This window comes from Pteropus medius, unplaced genomic scaffold (assembly GCF_902729225.1).
Source record: "Pteropus medius unplaced genomic scaffold, Ma_sr-lr_union100, whole genome shotgun sequence".
In the NCBI taxonomy this organism is placed as follows: domain Eukaryota; kingdom Metazoa; phylum Chordata; class Mammalia; order Chiroptera; family Pteropodidae; genus Pteropus; species Pteropus medius.
The window spans coordinates 12,483,514-12,500,526 of record NW_024342473.1 but is presented as its reverse complement, the minus strand read 5'-3'; the positions used below and the strand labels follow the sequence as shown (position 1 = coordinate 12,500,526).

Sequence of the window (17,013 nt, the reverse complement as noted above, 5' to 3'; positions counted from 1 at the left end):
GACTCTTCTTCAGAACTTTTAGGACAGGCAAGAACAATTATTCAGTAGGGCTTTTGGAGAGAACTCTTGAGATTTGTTGTTGTTGTTTTTGTTTTACCCCCATTGATAGTTTTCTTATCGGCCCCACCTTGAAATAATTTATTCATGACCTTTTCTGCAAGATCTTTCATTTTCCAGACATAATCACGTCTTCTGGCAAGAATCTCTTTCCCTCCTGGGGTCTATAATTACTCCTGCAGATGGGATTATTGGTGCTAATGACTAAGTGGGAAGATGGCTGGGAGGGGTTGTGATGGGTGGGGTCTTGGAGCTTGAGGGCAGGGGTAGAGGGAGGGGAGTGGGTTCTTTGTTCTAGACCTGTGGCTTGGTGGGAGGACGGTCTGCGGGCCCTGGGCCCACTGCTTCCCCTCAAGCCTCTGGGTGCACGCACCCTGGCACTTCTTCCAGTCCTTCCCCATGGCTTGTTTCAGCTCAGCTTGTTTCAGCATCAGCCCCAGGATACAAAGAGCAGGATTTAGATCCCCATTTTGCAGAAGATAAAGTTAAGGCACAGAGAAGTGAAGTGACTTGGGCAAAATCGAACAACGAGTAGGCAGCGGGGCCAGAGTTTAAGCTCAGGTCTGACTTCCAGCTGGTCCTTGCCTTAGCACTGACCTCCCCTTCTCAACCAGCTGTCCTGGCCTTGGAGCCATGAACCCTGGGTTCTAGGCCCAGCTTTATCATTTTAGACAAGACGTATAACCACTTTGAACTTCAGTTTCCTCATCTATGAAATATAACTAACAGTACTCACCTTGCTTTCCTCACAAGAGAGCTGTGAGGACAGACAAACTCAAGTGTGCGATGGCTGGACCCCGAAGTAAGGAGGGAGACTGAACGTCCCGGCTTACCTCCTCTCCAAGACAAAGGTCAGGAAGCCACTAGGCTCCAGCTGGAAAATGAGGTTGGTGGGGTTTTCCCTTTCCTAGGAAAAGGCCTGAGAGAGTCTCAAAGCTGGTCATTTGCTACTTATCCACAGCCTTCTCTTCTCCAGGCATTTTGGTTTGAGGCTAAAAGTGCAGGCTCTGGGTTCAGAGAGCTATAGGCTCAGCTGCTGGTGGCTGCTTATCAACTAGGAAGGTTACTTCACCTCTCTGAGCCTCAGTTTCCTCATCGGCAAAGTGGCGATCCTAATGGCCCCCACATACCGAGTTGCGAAGATTAAGTAAACAAAGTATGAAGAGCGGAGTGCCAGGCCTAGGGCCCACCCAAGTTACTCAGTGCTCCACGAATGGGCCATCATCACACTAACGTAGTTGTCCACCTCCTTCAGACCTTTCAGGAAAGATCCTCTGACTCCTGGCCCTACCCTCCGTGTCTGCGGGGTGGCCAGAACCGGGAACCAGCAGGGATAGAAACCTTGTCAACGTCAGACTTGGACAAAAAGAAAACTGGGAATGTTTAGTATAGATGCCCCAGACCTGTGCCAACAGCGGCTGCTGAGGCACAGAGAGAGCTGCAGGCACCAGGCCTGAGACAAAAGCCCCAGCTCCAGGCCCCAATAATGAGGGCACTGATAAGGACATGAGATGTACGGCAAGGAGAGGGTGTTATGACATGGGAACTTTTATTTTTTAATCTGGAAGAGTCAGCAGTTTCCCCTAACAAAGCCACAAACCGTGGGGTCCCAGAGGGGGAAGGCTGGACTCAGCCTTAGTGACATAAAGCCAATTTTCCCTACTTTGCTCTGTGGATTAATTGCCAACATGATTTAACTGCTTAGGGACCCCACCCCTATCCTTCTCTGTGCTGGGAAAAAACAGTAGGTGTCTGCTCTGGGGACAGCAAACTCATGAGATGGAGGCAAAGGTTTGGAAAGAGCATCAGGCTAGGAGTTATGTCACCTGCTTTCCATCCCAGTTCTGCTAATGACTTACTATGTAACCTAATATAAGTCAGTTTCCCTCTCTGGACCTTGATTTCCTCCTTTGTAAAATGAGAGGATGCATGAGGGAAGGGCTGAGCACCGACCCTGAAGGGAGAGCATTATCAACCATTTTTTTTAGATGGGAAACAAGGGCTCAGAGAGGCTAAGCACGTTGTCTAAGGTCACACTGCTACTGAGAAACAGACTTGGGATTTCAATCCAGGCCTATCTGACCCCAAAGTCCATACCCTTTGCCTCCAGTGTGTCATCTCTATGCAACTACATGCGGAACCTTGACAACTGTTTATCGAGCATTCACTATATGCCAGGCTTTGCTCTAAACGTTGTACATATTTTATCTAATTTAATCCTAAAAATAACAGTATCCCATAGTACCATTATTTGCTCTGCTTTATAGATGAAAAAACTAAAACTTGAGAAGCTCAAGTAACTGGGCCATGGCCACCCAGCAAGCGACAGCAAAGCTGGGATTTGAGTACTGGAGCCTGTGAATGTGTGTATATTTTTGGATCATTTCTGCTACTTTGCACCACCTGGGCTCCTCTGCTTACATGAGTGTGGCAGCTAGAGGGTGAATTCCTCAACCCCAGTGCAGCATCCAGGAAAACCTTTTACTATAATAATTAGGAAGCTAGTCAATGGTTGGGAGCAGGGGATAAGAAGCTGGCTTTCTACTCTTAGGGCTAATCATCTGCAGATCTGTTTGATGAACAAAACAACTAGAACAAGAAATGCGCACACATTATATACATGTCACCTGGCTGTAATTTTCAGTCTACAGTCTCTTCTGGCCCTGCCGCTGTCCTCACTCTCTAGAGTTCCAGCTTAGGAGCCACACAAGAGGCAGACATGCACTCTGCCAGCTTGAGGAGGTGGGGGTGGCTGGGGGAGGGTGACGTCTTTAAAGGGCATCACAAACCTTACAGGAAAATTCAATCACTGCTCCACTGATCTGGATTTTTATAACTCTCAGCCCCTCCCACCTTCCCTAGCTAGAGCAGCTGAGGTTTGCATATGACCTACAGACAGCACAGAGAAAGGGGAGAAAAATGTGGAAATGAGTTTATTCATTTGGGTGATGGAGTGCCCGCTCCCCTCGCCAGCATGCAGGGTTCAATAACAGCAGACAGGGCTTCAAAAAATTGCAGCATAAATAGATGAGCCCTTTAAGGTAATAGAAATTCTGTCATCCAGGGGAGAAATATAGGCCCCGAATCTCATGGGAGGGGACACTAGGCCCTTCTCTCCTGCCTCCCATGCTCCTCGTCCCCATTATAGCTGGAGCTGAAAGGGAACATCTGTGCTGAGCAATGACCAGCGGGTCCCTTATCTCCCAGCCACATGGACTTCATGTGGGGAGGAGGCACCCGGGAGGGGGTCTGGGAAAGCAAGTCTTAGCAGCTCTGGCAGTGACCTCACAGGCTATTCACTCCAGGTGCCAAGGTGGCGGCAATTAGTCCTAGAGCAGCACAGAAAGCTTCATCAGGCGGGCTGCCTGGGTGAGGCCTAATTAAGGAAAGATGGTCAGTGGAGGATGCCATAAGGCTGAGAAACTGGCCTTCTCTCCCAGAATAGAAAGTCTATTCTCGGCTCTGTGACTGCCCTTGGGGACCCAAGAGCTCCCAGCCAGGGGGAAGTTTCAACTAACTCTGCTCTCTTCCTCTCACCCTCATTTCTACCTGCATCCTCAGACAGAGCACTCAGGCCGGGGCCAGTCAGATTCTTCAGGTGGATGACCCCTTGGGGTAAATAACAGCATCAACAACAATAATGATAACAATAGCTAACACTTGTTGAAAGATTATCAATATGCCAGGTATTCTAAGTACTTTATATGTACCAATTAATTTAATCAGCTCAATAATCTGATGGATTTATTATTATTCCCCTTTCACTTATGAGAAAACAGAGGCACAGAGAGATAAAGCATCTTGCCCAAAACCACAAAGCTTATAGGCAACAAAGCTGGCATTTGAAGGCAGGCATCTGGCTCCAGAATCTCTGTGTAACCACTATAAGGTATTGCATAAGGTAGAAACTCACACCGTTTACCCAAAGAACCTGGATATGATGTTGGAGGACAGCTGTTCCGTTCCCACTGCAGCTGCCTGTTTTTCTGAAGTGCAGAGAAACTAATGGGTAGATTCAGGCACCAGCCCTGCTGGCAAAGCCCACTGAGAAATATGATGAATTTTTTTCCTATAAAGGTCAGTTCTGGAAACTTATGCTTTAAAGACATTACTCTTCCCAAGAATTTCATTCATTTCAAAGAGTATATTGAGCAAGATGTTCACATGGTAGGCATGGAGGGGGGCAGTAGCAGGTGCAGCGTTGGAGGGAGACAGACTCTGAGGATGAACCATGTTCTGTGGGAAAAGAGGAGATGAAGGAAGGGGTTAATCCTGAAGAGAAGGGTATTCAGGGAAGACTTCATGGTAGAGGTGGCCTTTGATTTTAGCCTGAAAGGCAGAGGAGGATTTTTGTAGACTGAGATAAGGACAGATGGGTGGGCAATCTAGGAAGAGAAGAAAGCTTGAGAAAAGGCACAAGTTGAAGCCCCAAAGCAGACACTGCATTTGGGGAAAAGTGAGTTATGTGTGGCTACGGCATAGATTTGTGGAAGGAGATGAAGTTAAGGCAGGTTACAAAGGACTGGGATTTGTGCTTTATTCGGTGGATAATGAGAAGCTGTGGACGGGGGTGATGTGATCCTAACCTCCAAGTGGATGGGCAGCTCCACTTAGTGCCCTTGCCACAGTTCAGCTACTCCCCTGGCTGCAGTGAGTGGAGAGAAAGGCCCTCACTTTCTGGATTATTCCTCACATGGACACTCACAGGACTCTGCTGGCCTGAGCCCTCTGTAATATGATTCTAACCCTTCCCTCGTCACCCTTGTTCACGCTGGTGTTCTGACTGGGTGAGGGTCCTGTGTTCCAAGAGCAAGGACTTGTGGGGCTGTCCAAGGTGCTAAAACAATTTCACTCCCAATTTTAAGCACTTCCATTTGAATGACTGGCTCCCACACCATTGTTTCTTTGGGGTAGATGATGTCATTCTTTTTCTACAAATGAGAAAGAGAAGCCTCAAAAGTTGGCTCAATCAGAGCTAGGAACTTAGTTTCTTGCCTTGCAGCCCAGGGCTGTTTTCCACCACTGGCAGCACCAACATAATTCAGTAATGCATGTCCCAAGTGATTCTCCTGCTGCTGCCACACTAATATGTAAAATGCCCAGAGTCTCTTCCCACTTTCATCTCTATATCTATTTCCTTAAATATTGACAGGTGTGTCCACCCCACAGTGCCTCCTGAGATTGACCATTCAGCGTGCTTGGGTAGACCTGCCTGGAATAACAGCTGTGCATGTTCAAGCCTCTGCTCCTAGGTGTAGCTCATCTTGACACTTTCCTGGAAGAAGGTGCTGAGCGATGTTCCCCCACAGCTCTCATAGTTCGCCAATAATTACTACCATTTTTACTGGGTATCTATTGTGTTCTATGCTCCGAGCTGTAAGATTTCCATATGAAGTGTCTCATTCTCAGGGCCAGGTCTCCTCTCAACAGATGACAAAATTCAGGCTTAGGCAGGACAAGTTACTTGCCAGTAGGCAGGGTGGGGATTTAAGGACCGAATTTGAACTCAGATTTGTGTGGTTCTACAGTGACCTGTCAATCAAAGCCTGTCATCTAACATATAGAGTTCAGTGGCTATCACCACTACTGGCTTTGTGATCCCAAGCAAGTCAGAAGTTTGAACTTCATCCTCATTTGCAAATTGAGGATGGTAGAAGCGTACCTCCATAGGGCTCTTGTGAGGAATAGAAATGAAACATGTAGCAGAGACTCAATAACTGTTTGCCGCTAATGTGAATATGATTATTATTGAGCATAAGTTCCTTGATGGCTGGATGGGTGTCTGATTAGACTCTCCATGTACCCGACTGGGAAGGCAGGAAGGAAGAAGAAAGAATGTGAGGGCCAGCATATCCAGGGTGCCAGGCAGGACTTGCTTTTACCCTACATTCTCGTGGTCTCAGGGAGTGGGGACCACCTGGCTATTGCAGGCACGTCACTAGGCTCCCAGGGGTGGTTCTGCAATACTTTATTAGCACTCCTTACATTTATGTAGAGCCTGAGACCATTCTCAGCCCTCAGAGACTCTGCATTCATAAAGCTATCACAACATTCTCTTTAAAAAGCCAGAGCTCTAGTAGGAGGGTATAGCTGAGGATGTGGTCTCATATCCATTACCACGTTGGCTACTCACATCCAAGAGCAGGCAAGACTAATATGACTCCCATCTTACAGATGAGAAAACTGAGGCCTAGCAAGGTGATGTGACATGTCTAAGGTTACTAAGCCTAGGGTCAAAGTCTCCAAACATTCAGAAAAAGGCTCTTTTAATTAGTCTCTAATTAATTGCCCATCCTAAAAAATCTTTCAAAGAAAAAGGCAGGTACATAAATCCACAAACCAACCAATAAATAAAAGCATTGCTAATTATTATTGACCACGGGACATATGGGGGAGGGTGTCAGCCAAGTCTGTTCTGCTGATTGCCCCAAACCCCTACCCTCACCAGAACTGGCTAATTGCAGTCCCATTCTTTCAGAAGATGGGGTGAGGGCAGCAGTAATAATTTCCCCCTTGGAGCCTGGTGCATGTAAGAATGCGTCTCGCTGGATGAGAACAACTGGCTCTTCTGTAATCACCTCCAGTGGCTCCTGCTCAGCACCCGACAGGGCCCAGAAGAGCCTTTCCAGGTTTAATGAGGCTGGGCAGGAGATGGATGGGAATTCACATGGTCTCACCAGGGCAGCTTGGCACACAATCTATCTTAGCCCCAATCCCCAGGCAGGAGGGACTCCACAGCTAGATGATTTCTATAAGTGCCCAGTCCTCCAAAGTTCAAGGGCAGGAAGTCATTTGCATCTCAGAGGGGAGGGAGAGAGGCAGTGGTCTGGTTTCCAGACTGTTGGAGCTCTGGCCTGGGGGCAGTGGGCACACAGACACCAGCCTCCCTAGAACCTCCCAGGGTCCTGATTTCCCCTTCTGAGGAGCAGTGACTAGGCCAGAAGCTAGAGGTAAAGAATGGAAAACAGGGAGGTGGGACTCCCAGTAGGCTCATAGACAGTATATATAATCAGACTATAATAACCTCAGTGAAACCCCTCTGCAAACACACACACATACGCCTCCTTGCTCCTACCTTCCCTCATTTCCTCCAGAAGGGTGTGTTTCCTGACTTGGTCTATGGAATCTGCATAGTAGACCATTTATAAATCAGTTGGTTCATCTCCCCCTACAAAGTCATCATTTATAGATAAAGGAACTGGGACTGTGAGAGGGGAAGCCATGTGCCCAAAGCCATAGGACTACCCTAGTAGCCAAGCTGGGGCTGGGGTCAGAATGCCCCACTGGCAGTCTGGTGTGGTCAGTTCACTTCGGCTTCAGTCACCTGATCACTTGGTTACATGAGATTCTAACCCCAAATAGCTCTTCTCTCCTACCCAAACCCCAAACCTAGGGCACTCCATTTTAACATGGAAATTTTTTATGGACAAAACTCATATCAATAAAGGTAAACTAGAGAGGAAACCTACAGGAATAACAAACTTTTCTCTTTTGGAGATGCCACTGGAGTTCATTTTCACCCAGTTTTTCTGCATTGAGGAGAAGGAGGAGGGAGCTGAACAGGGTTTGTTCTAAAGGCTAGAGGAAATCTGTCCATAAGACACCATCACCTGGCAAACCCACACTCCCATATTGTGACAAAGGCTTCCTTATAGATCCGTAGATCTCCACCTTGGCAGCACATTGGCCTCAGCTAGACCAAATACACCTGAATCTCTGGGAGAGGAGCCCCGCATCAGTGTCTGTGAAGCTCCCAGGTGATTCCACTGGGCAGCCCGAGTTGAGCATCATCCTTTCCTATGCATGTGAGGCCACTGACCAACAGCACTGGAGTCACCTGGGAGCATTTTAGAAAAGCAGACTCTCAGGACCATCCCCAGATCTACTGGATCAGATCCTGCTCTTTAACAAGGCCCACCAATGATTCCAAAGCTCACTAAAGCCTGAGAAGCGCTGAGGCATCTGATAGCAACTTTGCAAGGCAGGTGTTCCATTCCACAGGTGCTCCTCCACTTAAGATAAACCATTCCACAGGTGAAAAAACTGATCCTGAGTGAAGCTAATTCACTGGTCCAAGGTCACACAGTTGGTGAGTAGGGCAGCCAGGATGTGACACTGATTTGGTTCCAAAAAACACACTTTCTACTGCATAAACCACTTCCTACAGCACAATTAAAAAAACATGCCAGGGAGACCCCTGAGTGTTTAGGTCCTGAGACCCACTGGGCACACCCTACCTTTGAAAAAGATCTCACTTCCAATGTCAAGTTCCCTAGAATCAAACCTCAAATACCAGCATAATTCGTGAGGAAATACAAATAGTAAACACATGGGGGAAAGGTTCACTTTCTGTAGTAATCAGAGAAATGCAAATCAAAGCAACATTGAGGAGCCATTTTCTACCTATATAATTAGCAAAAATTAAAAAAAAGAATGTTAGCAAAGTTGTTCTGAAATAGGTACATTTATTTATACACAGCTGCTGGTGGTATAGATTTATATAACCCTTGAGGAAAGTAAAATGGCAACATCCATCAAGAGCCATAAATAATTATGCCCACTGACCCTAGGAATTCACCCTAAGGAAATCATTCTATATGAGGGAAAAAAGCTGTTTGTAGGAAGATGCTCACTGCAACATTTGGTGGGAATACTGGAAACAACTCAATATTCAGCCGTAAGGAAATGGCTGAGTAAACTGGGGGTACATCAGCTCCTGTAGTGTCATTCAGTCATATAAAATGATAATTAAGAAGCCCAAGCAGTAAATGTGGGTGAAAGAAAGCAAAATGCAAAACTGCCCATGTGCACTGTGGTTATTATGATGCAAAAATACAGGTGCTCCTCCACTTAAGATAAACCTGTCATAAGTTGAAAATACTGTGAGTCAAAAATGCATTTAATACACCAAACCTACCAAACATCATAGCTTAGAACCTGGCCTACCTTAAATGTGTTAAATGTTAGCCTGCAGCTGGGCAAAGTCATCTCACTGCTCTGCCCAGCATCAAGAATATTATACTATATAACGCTAGTCTAGGAAAAGATCAAAATTCAAAATTTAAAGTACAGTTTCTACATAAGGAAATGGACAGGAAGGAGATGGGCACAAAGACAACTGGTGCTTCAGGGTGAGAGAACAATGAAAAGATCCCCTCTTTCTATTATTTTCACAATTACAAACCCCAACAGAATTGGCCCTTTGAGAACAGCCTTGGGGGCTCTCTGGTTATGGGCTCTGTCTCTGAGAGGAACATGGAAACACTCCCATTCTTCCTCCCTGGACACAAGACTACACTCCCTGATTCCGCCTGGAGGTAGAAGGAGGTGGCCCCTCCTGTCCTGTGTGGGGTGGGAGGCACAGGAGCCACAGGAGCCACAGGAGAGCCCTTCCATCTTACCATGAAGCCTGGGGCACAAGTGCAGCTCCCAGAGATGCTGTGACAGTCAGCACCATTTTGACAGGTGCAAGGCAGCTGGCAGCCATCGCCATAGTAGCCAGCAGGGCAGGACTCATTGCAGTGGTGGCCAGACCAGCCTGGCTGGCAGGTGCAAGCTCCAGTTACTGGGTGGCAGCTGAAGAGATGAGAGAAGAATGAGAGGACGGTCTGGTCAGGGATGCGGTGTGTCTGGTCTGCCCAGGGTAGCAGAATCAAAGGGCCTCTTCAGTCCCTTCCCTTATGTACTATGGGTCCAGAGCTTCACCCATTCTGCACTCAAGGCAGATGCCAGGTGTGAGGGCAGGAGTGTGGCCGTGAAACTCAGTGGCATATTGCAGGTACTGAGTGAACATTTGCTGAGTTAAAATGAGACTTCGGCAGATGGGGCCTCCCTTCTCTGGCAAAGTCTGCATTTGCCAGGGCTCTTTAAAAATGGGGGAAATTGTCTCCATTCCCTTTCTGTCTAGTTCAGAAAAAGGACCACTTGGCTGGAGGCAGGGTCTGTCTGTCATGACCTCTAGAAAGTGAGGCAACCTTTGGCTGGTAGAAGTCTGATCCAACAGCTAATACCCATTTGCGATCAGAAGGGATGTGGAGTATGGTGACTGCTTCTCAGAGCTTCTCTAGGTGTGTAATTGACTGATGGCTCAGCTGCTGTGTCTGAAATTCATCACTACATTTGCTGAGAGGCCACGCTTCCCCTGGGCTGCTCCCAGTTAGAGCACAGTAGGGATATTGAGGTCTGCACACTCCTGAGAGATCTGAGACTCCTCTGATGGTCGACTTTGGCTTAAAGACTTCCCACCTTACCACACTTTCTTAGAACTGAGCTGTAGTCTAAGACTTTCCACCCAGACTTCCTTCCTTCTCTCCTTCTCATGGGTCAGACCTGCATTGCAGTCTGATCCTCTCTTAGCCTCCCCAGTCCCCTTCCCATCTCCCCTCACAGCTATCTCCCTAGTAAATCTCTTCTTCTTGGTATCTGCTTCTGGGAAGACCCAGACCACACTCCAGAGAAGATGCTGGATGGTAGAGATAAACCTCTTAGACTTCCTGTGTCACTTGCCTCCCTGTACCTGAGTCCAGCTGAAGGGATATGGTCTAGTATTCTTTTTATGGTGTAGTGTTCCCGCCAGAGTGAGGACCTGTAATGAGAGGTTCTGTTGATGGGAAGGGCAGAAGTGTGCATGTTCTGGGCTGGCAGGAGGAGCCCAGGTACAAGTCATAGTTCTGCTAAATTCCATGAGGGCATGGACTTTATCTCCCTGGGTCATTAGTGGATCTCCTCCAGTGCCTGGCTCATATTCATGGCCCAATTAAATATTTGAGAATGGATAATACTTTTACTACAAGTAATTATTTTGTGTCTGCTGGCTTATTTATCATCTGTCTCTCTCACCAGGTGACAGACAGCTCCATGGGGGAGGGCCTCTGTCTATTTCACCTCTGTATTATACCCCAGGACCCGATGCTCAGTACATATTTGGTGAATGAAATAATGAACTAATTGTGTGAATCCGAGCCAAACTATTTCTCTTCTTGGAGCTCTGGTTTTCTCACGGAAAATGAAGGATGGACAGGAGAAGACAGTTCCTGAATAGTTAAGTGCAAGTAGCTAATAATCGTTTTGGAAAATGTTGGATCATTAACTAGTCTCATTAATAATCAAATCAAAATAATTAAACATCACGTTTCCTTTATCGAAACAGTAAAAAGAAATTTTTAAAAAGGAACAATATTCGATGCTGGTAAAGCTTTCTGGAAACCTATTTGGGGATATGTATCAGGAGTCCTAAAAATATTCAGACCCTTTGGTCTTATAATTCCATTTCTAAGAATCTATCCTAAGGAAATAATCATAGTCGTGGGCAAAGATTTATGCACACAGATGTTCCTTAAAGCATTATTTATAACAGTGGAAAATGGAAGCAATTTAAATAATAATGTGACCAGGCTATTAAAGCAGTAGGCACTTTACACATATATTTCAAATCATGAAATAAGCCTGTGAGTTAGGCATTAGTGCCTCTATTTTACAGATGGCAATTGGAAGTTATGTGACTTGCCCAAGGTCACACAGCTAAATCTGTGGCAGCTGGAATTCAAACCCAGGTCTCTCTGCCCATACTCTACTGCCTTATGTCACCTCTAACAGGATACTGGTTAAATAAATTATGACAATTCATATGAAGGAATATTAGAGAAGCATTCAAATGTTTTCCAAACTATTTAACGATATAATCTTAAGCAAAATAAGCAAATTATATACAAAGCCATGATTTAAAATATGAGAAAAGCAATATAGATGTATACAGACATGGATGATGAATGAATAAATTACAACAAGCTGGTTTTTGTGCTCCCCTCTGGGTTGAGAAATTATGAGTGATGCTGAGTTTTTCTTTAAATTTCTATGTATTCTCTGATGCACCCAAACCGAGCACCTATTTATAAACAGATGTAAAGCAATAAAAATTATAAACATATAAAAAAGACTGCATGTAAGGGATGAATGAAGACTGCCTGACCTTCATGGTTCCAGAAAAATCCTTCCCTGAGCTCCATATTGTAAGGAGAAATAGCAACCTGCGTGGGTGCCAAGGAGTGGGAGCCCCATTTGGTGGCCTTGACCTTCAGCCAGACAGTTGTGGGGCACTCCTCTCTATTCCAACACTCTGAGCAAAGCCCTTAGGCATGGCCTTTCTTAGTTCCAACTCTCTAGGGACCTCCTCTGAGGTTTTGGTTTAGGGTTAGAGGGACCTGCTCAGTCACAGTTGTGGAGACTGACATGCTTGGACTCAGGAAATGACCTGGCTGGCAGTGTTGACTGCAGCCATCAGCTCTGCCCAGCCTGGGATATTCTAAAGGGTATCAAGCACACTTCTGCCCTTCCCATCAATGGAACCTCTCATTACAGGTCCTCACTCTGGCGGGAACACTACGTTGTGAAAAGCATACTAGACACACAGTGAACCAGCAAATGCTGCTTTCTAAGCACTCCCACATTTCCCATTTTCCATCACAGTTGCCAGCATTTTGGCTGCTCAGGGGTGTATCTGTGCCAATTTTACTTTTTACTCCGACTCAAAACCAAATTTGAAATCGTGTCTTTCTCTCTCCTTTCATATCCTTAAATTCTATTTTAAAAAATGAGTTCTCTATTTTCTTAATTGGATTACTTGTCGGGTATTATAAAAACTCCACAATCTCTCTGCAAAGAAAGTGGGGAATGACTGCTGACTGAATGATTATGACTGGGAAACCGACACTTTCATCACATCTCTCTGCTCCCCTCCACCTGGTGGTGGCAGAGCCATTCCCTCGGGTCACATGGTGGGCAAGTGATTTCTGGTTAGGCCCAGGCAAAAGTCACAAACACTGGTATTCAGGCTGGTTAGGTCTGTTCTGTTTCTTTTTCCTTGCCTTTCTCCCATTTTCCCTAGACATAGATTAATCACAACTTAATGAGAGCTGAAAGCTGAACAATACGGGATTCTTTTCAGGGTGGATTTTTCTGCCTTTTTTTTCCTGGCTGCTCTGAGATTACTATCAATGCTGCATCTGTTGCCTAAATCAAATCTTTCAAAGGTAATACATGATCATGGTTGCTGAAATTTGTCTATGACAATCCAATTGTGGAGGGGATATGAAAGAGGCCCAGCACACAGGCACTCTCTTTTTCAAGGTTATTCTTTAGGAAGGAGGATAGTTTTCTTGTGAGTGCTACAAAGTGTTTATAAAAGGAACGAAGTGTTGAGGAATCTTAGCCACTTCTTCCTTCCTAGGGCACATGAACTTGACCTCTTTGAAGCAGCCTCTCCAGAGGGGCACAGAGCAGAGAGGCTGGGGCTGGATGAGTAGAGTTTTCTTTGGCTGGGGGCTGGAAGTATTTGTCTCCCCAGGAAAGATGCTCAAGGCCTTGCAAGCCGGCTTGGTGGAGCTCTGTAATAAGTTCTCACAATAGAAGTAAGCAGGAGCTGAGGTGAAATGAGGCTAGGTCTCTGGGGTCCCATGCTTCATTCCTTGGGAGTTAGATGGAAGCTTCACTTTCAAAGACCACGAGAGAACTTTTACCCTATTAGGCTGATGAAAAGTGATGGAGAGATTGGGAAACTGAGACACAAGAGAAGCACACATATCAGGACATTTGTTCAGACAGAGGTAGCTCTGAGGCCAGGACTCAGGTGCCCCAGGGCCCACCAGAACCTGCGGCTGAACTACTTTGGGACTGGGAGTTACAGAATTGTCCCTCTGCTTTTCTGGGATCCCAAGACATGACTCTAAAGTGGGACAAAGGTTCATGGGAACAGAGGAGTGACCTGTGTCTACACAGAATAAGATAACTGTTCTCTTTGTCAGTGAGAACAAAGCCAGGGCAGCATGAGAGAGTTCGGTAAGGCCAGAGGCTCTCAACCCCCGGAGCAATTTTCCCTTCCCCCACCCTTCCCAGGAAACACTTTTGGTCCTTAGAACTTGGAGGCAGAGTATTGCTACCGGCTTCTAGTGGGCAGAAGCCAAGGATACTGCTAAATAACCTAAAATGCACAGGACAGCCCCACAACAAGGAATTACGCAGCCCAAAATGTCAAGGCTGCTGAAGCTGAGAAACCCTGAGTGAGACTGCACACCAACTGTGAGCGCTGGGGGCTCAGTCACTGGCCAGGCTACCAAGAGAAAGGAGTGAAATATTTTTTAAAAACAGTAGGGCAGACATCAGCTCAGGGGCTGAACCACCTGCTCTGTGCCAGTCGCTATGCAATGCTAAGGCTGCAGAAATGGATGAGCCAGGGGCTCCTGCCCTCCAGGAGCCTGGGCTGTGTCACAGCTCCCTGCCTGGAGGAAGTCATAAAGACACTGAGGAGCCCAGCCTGGGAGACTGGCTGCCAGGTACTCTCAGAGCGCCCACTACTAAGCAGTGCAGCAATACTGCCTCTCAGTCCCTGAAACATGACATGCATTAAAGACAGTAAAGCAAATAATCATCAATATTGGATGGGCTGCGATTAGCGACAGAGAAGAGGGAGTCCTTCCAGATTAATAATGCATCGAGGACTCCTTCAGAGGAAGGATAAATTATGCAGGCCATGGCTGCTCAGGCACAGGAGGAAAACAATAGCTCTTTAATTTGGGGGTTGGTTGGATGTCTGTGGCAGGGACTCACCCTGCACTAGACCTTAGCAGCAGCCTTGAATGGTGTCCTGGAGAGGGCCCCCACCCACCCCCGGTTTCCCAGCAGGGGGTGGGGATTCTTGGTGCTGTCTCCCAACCATGGGACAGTCTGAGGTAGTTACTTAGCCCCAAAACCAGCCATGTCAGACTCCTATGTTTAGAGCCTTGGAGCTCTCATCCTCCCCTCCAGCCTAGATGTCACCTCCTCCAGGAAGCCTTCCCTGACCAGCACAGCAGTCTCCAGGGACTGAGGACCAAGGACGATTCCATCTAAGCCATAACAGTCGCTAAGACACCTCTACTTGAAGTGACCAGAGGCTCTTGGGTGATTTGTGGAGAATCAAAAGCTGGAAACGAAGAGAGGCTGAGGCTACGTTCTGGCTGTCCAGAGTCAGGGCTGCTAACAGCAGCAGCACCTACTGCTCGGAGCAGCCAGTCCTCCCCTGAGCTGTCCTGCAGGCCTGAGGGGAGAAGGAAGATTCCCTCCATCCTTCCCACTCAGATAAGAGGCAGCCGCCTAAAGGGCTGTGGAAGCATTTGCCTGGGGCCAACAGCTTCATTTATTACTAGAGGGTGAGGCCAGATGATACAGGAAGCAGGAAGTGAAGGGAGCTGGGAGAGGTGGCCCAGGGCAGCTCTGGCTTCTTTGCTTCCCAGATTCAGGCTCATCTGGAAGCAGGGGTGGGGCGAACTTCAGCCCAAGTGTCCCCAAGCTCCAAAGGACACAGAGTATAGGGAGAGGCTGGCCCTAAGTCAAGGCCCCTGACAAAAGGCCTGTCCTCTGCCCCTCCTGCTCCTCTATCCTAGCCAGGGCCTGCTGGGACAGCTCTCTCCAGGCCTAGGCAAGCCACACCGATTTTTAAGGTCCCTTCTAGTACTGTCCCTCTGTGGCTCCTGCTTCTACCCTGGCAGTCCTGTCTCTGGGCTCCCGAGGTTGGGGAGGCACTTGGTTAGATGCTGAGCATATGGAGATGAAATGTTCTCCAGGACAATGCCCCTAGAGCCTGAGGCAACCCAAGTCCAGCCATCCCAGCCCCCCTCGAATGTGTGGCCCCACCCAACTCCCATCGGACTCCCCTGAGGGTCACTAGGCTCCCTCTTTGTTCCTGGGTGTGGGGTCTCATGTCAGTCCATTTTCATTATTAACAGCCAAGGGCGGTAGACAGAGGCAGGTGGCCTGGGCCTGGGTCCTGACTGACTGTGTGGCCTGGGTTTTCCCTTCTTTTCACCAAAGTGGTCAGCAAGAGTGATTGCTGAGGTTCCAGCTCTTTCACTGCCCTGGCTGGATGACTGGAGGTGGGGATCTCCGCCCTGAGCAGCCCCTCTCCATCAGTGCCCGCCCCACCCTTGCTCCCAGCTTGTACCTGATGGTGTTGTTGGCATCACAAGGACAGGGCAAGGTGCAGCCTGGGCCATGCAGGCCCTCGGGGCATAGCCGCTCCTGGCAGCGTGGGCCTTTGTAGCCAGGTTCACACTCACAGGCACCGGTGGTGGGTGAACACTGGCCCCCGTTGTGGCAGTCACATCGTTGTGAGCACTGGAAGCCGAAGGTCCCGAAGGGGCATTCCTCTTGGCACCTGCGGAACAGCAGAGCAGGGCTGAGGCTGTGCCCTCACCTGCCCTTCTAGAGCCATCCAATATGCACCTCCCAGACTTTAGGCCTGGGCCTGGTATGCTGCAACCCCTTGCGGCCCCTTCTCCTGTACCTCTCCTCCTCCAGGAAGTACTCCATGGTTTAGTCACCCCAGTCAGTTCTCCCCCTTATGCCAGGTCCCCTCAGTCCCCCAGCACTGAGTTTGTACTATCATATTTCATTGATTATAGGCCTTATGTGTGTGTGTGTGTTTTCATTTTTTGATTGCAGTAAAATAAATGTAACATAAAATTTATAATTTTAACCATTTTAAGTGTACTGTCCAGTAGCATTATGTACATTCACACTGTTGTACAACTATCACCACCATCCAAATCCAGAACCTTTTCACCTTCCCAAACTGAAACTTCTGTATCTATTAAACACTAAACCTTGTTTTTTAAAAAATTATTTTAACATCTGTGAAATCGTATATTTGCTGACGGCATGTCATAGTTTAATTATCAGTGTTTTTCATTCTGAGTATATAAAGAAAATGATGTATCTTACAATTAGCATCTTAGATTTAATGAAATGGGGATAATTTCATTTCTTTTCACTGTCTCTGGTTTTGTGAGTCTTTTGGGCAGATGTATAGTCTCCCTTCGTCATACAAGGAGCCAGGTCTCCTCTGCCAGTGTGGAATTTCGCCCTGAATACAAGAAGCATCCTCTTTCATCAGACTGGAGAATTCCATGTCCTTGGACTGGGGAT

The 17,013-nt window shown here is 47.3% G+C and overlaps 1 protein-coding gene across 2 annotated transcripts in view; it reads right to left on the bottom strand.

Moving 5' to 3' along the window:
- Positions 1-17,013, bottom strand: part of MEGF11 (multiple EGF like domains 11) — a 318,172-nt gene that overhangs the window by 40,649 nt on the left and 260,510 nt on the right. For both annotated transcript variants that reach the window (XM_039865256.1, XM_039865257.1), the window contains 2 exons: positions 16,031-16,243; positions 9,459-9,633 (listed from right to left, as the gene is read on the bottom strand). In XM_039865256.1, coding sequence (XP_039721190.1) covers positions 9,459-9,633; positions 16,031-16,243 — 388 coding nt within the window. The remainder of the gene's footprint in view (positions 1-9,458; positions 9,634-16,030; positions 16,244-17,013) is intronic.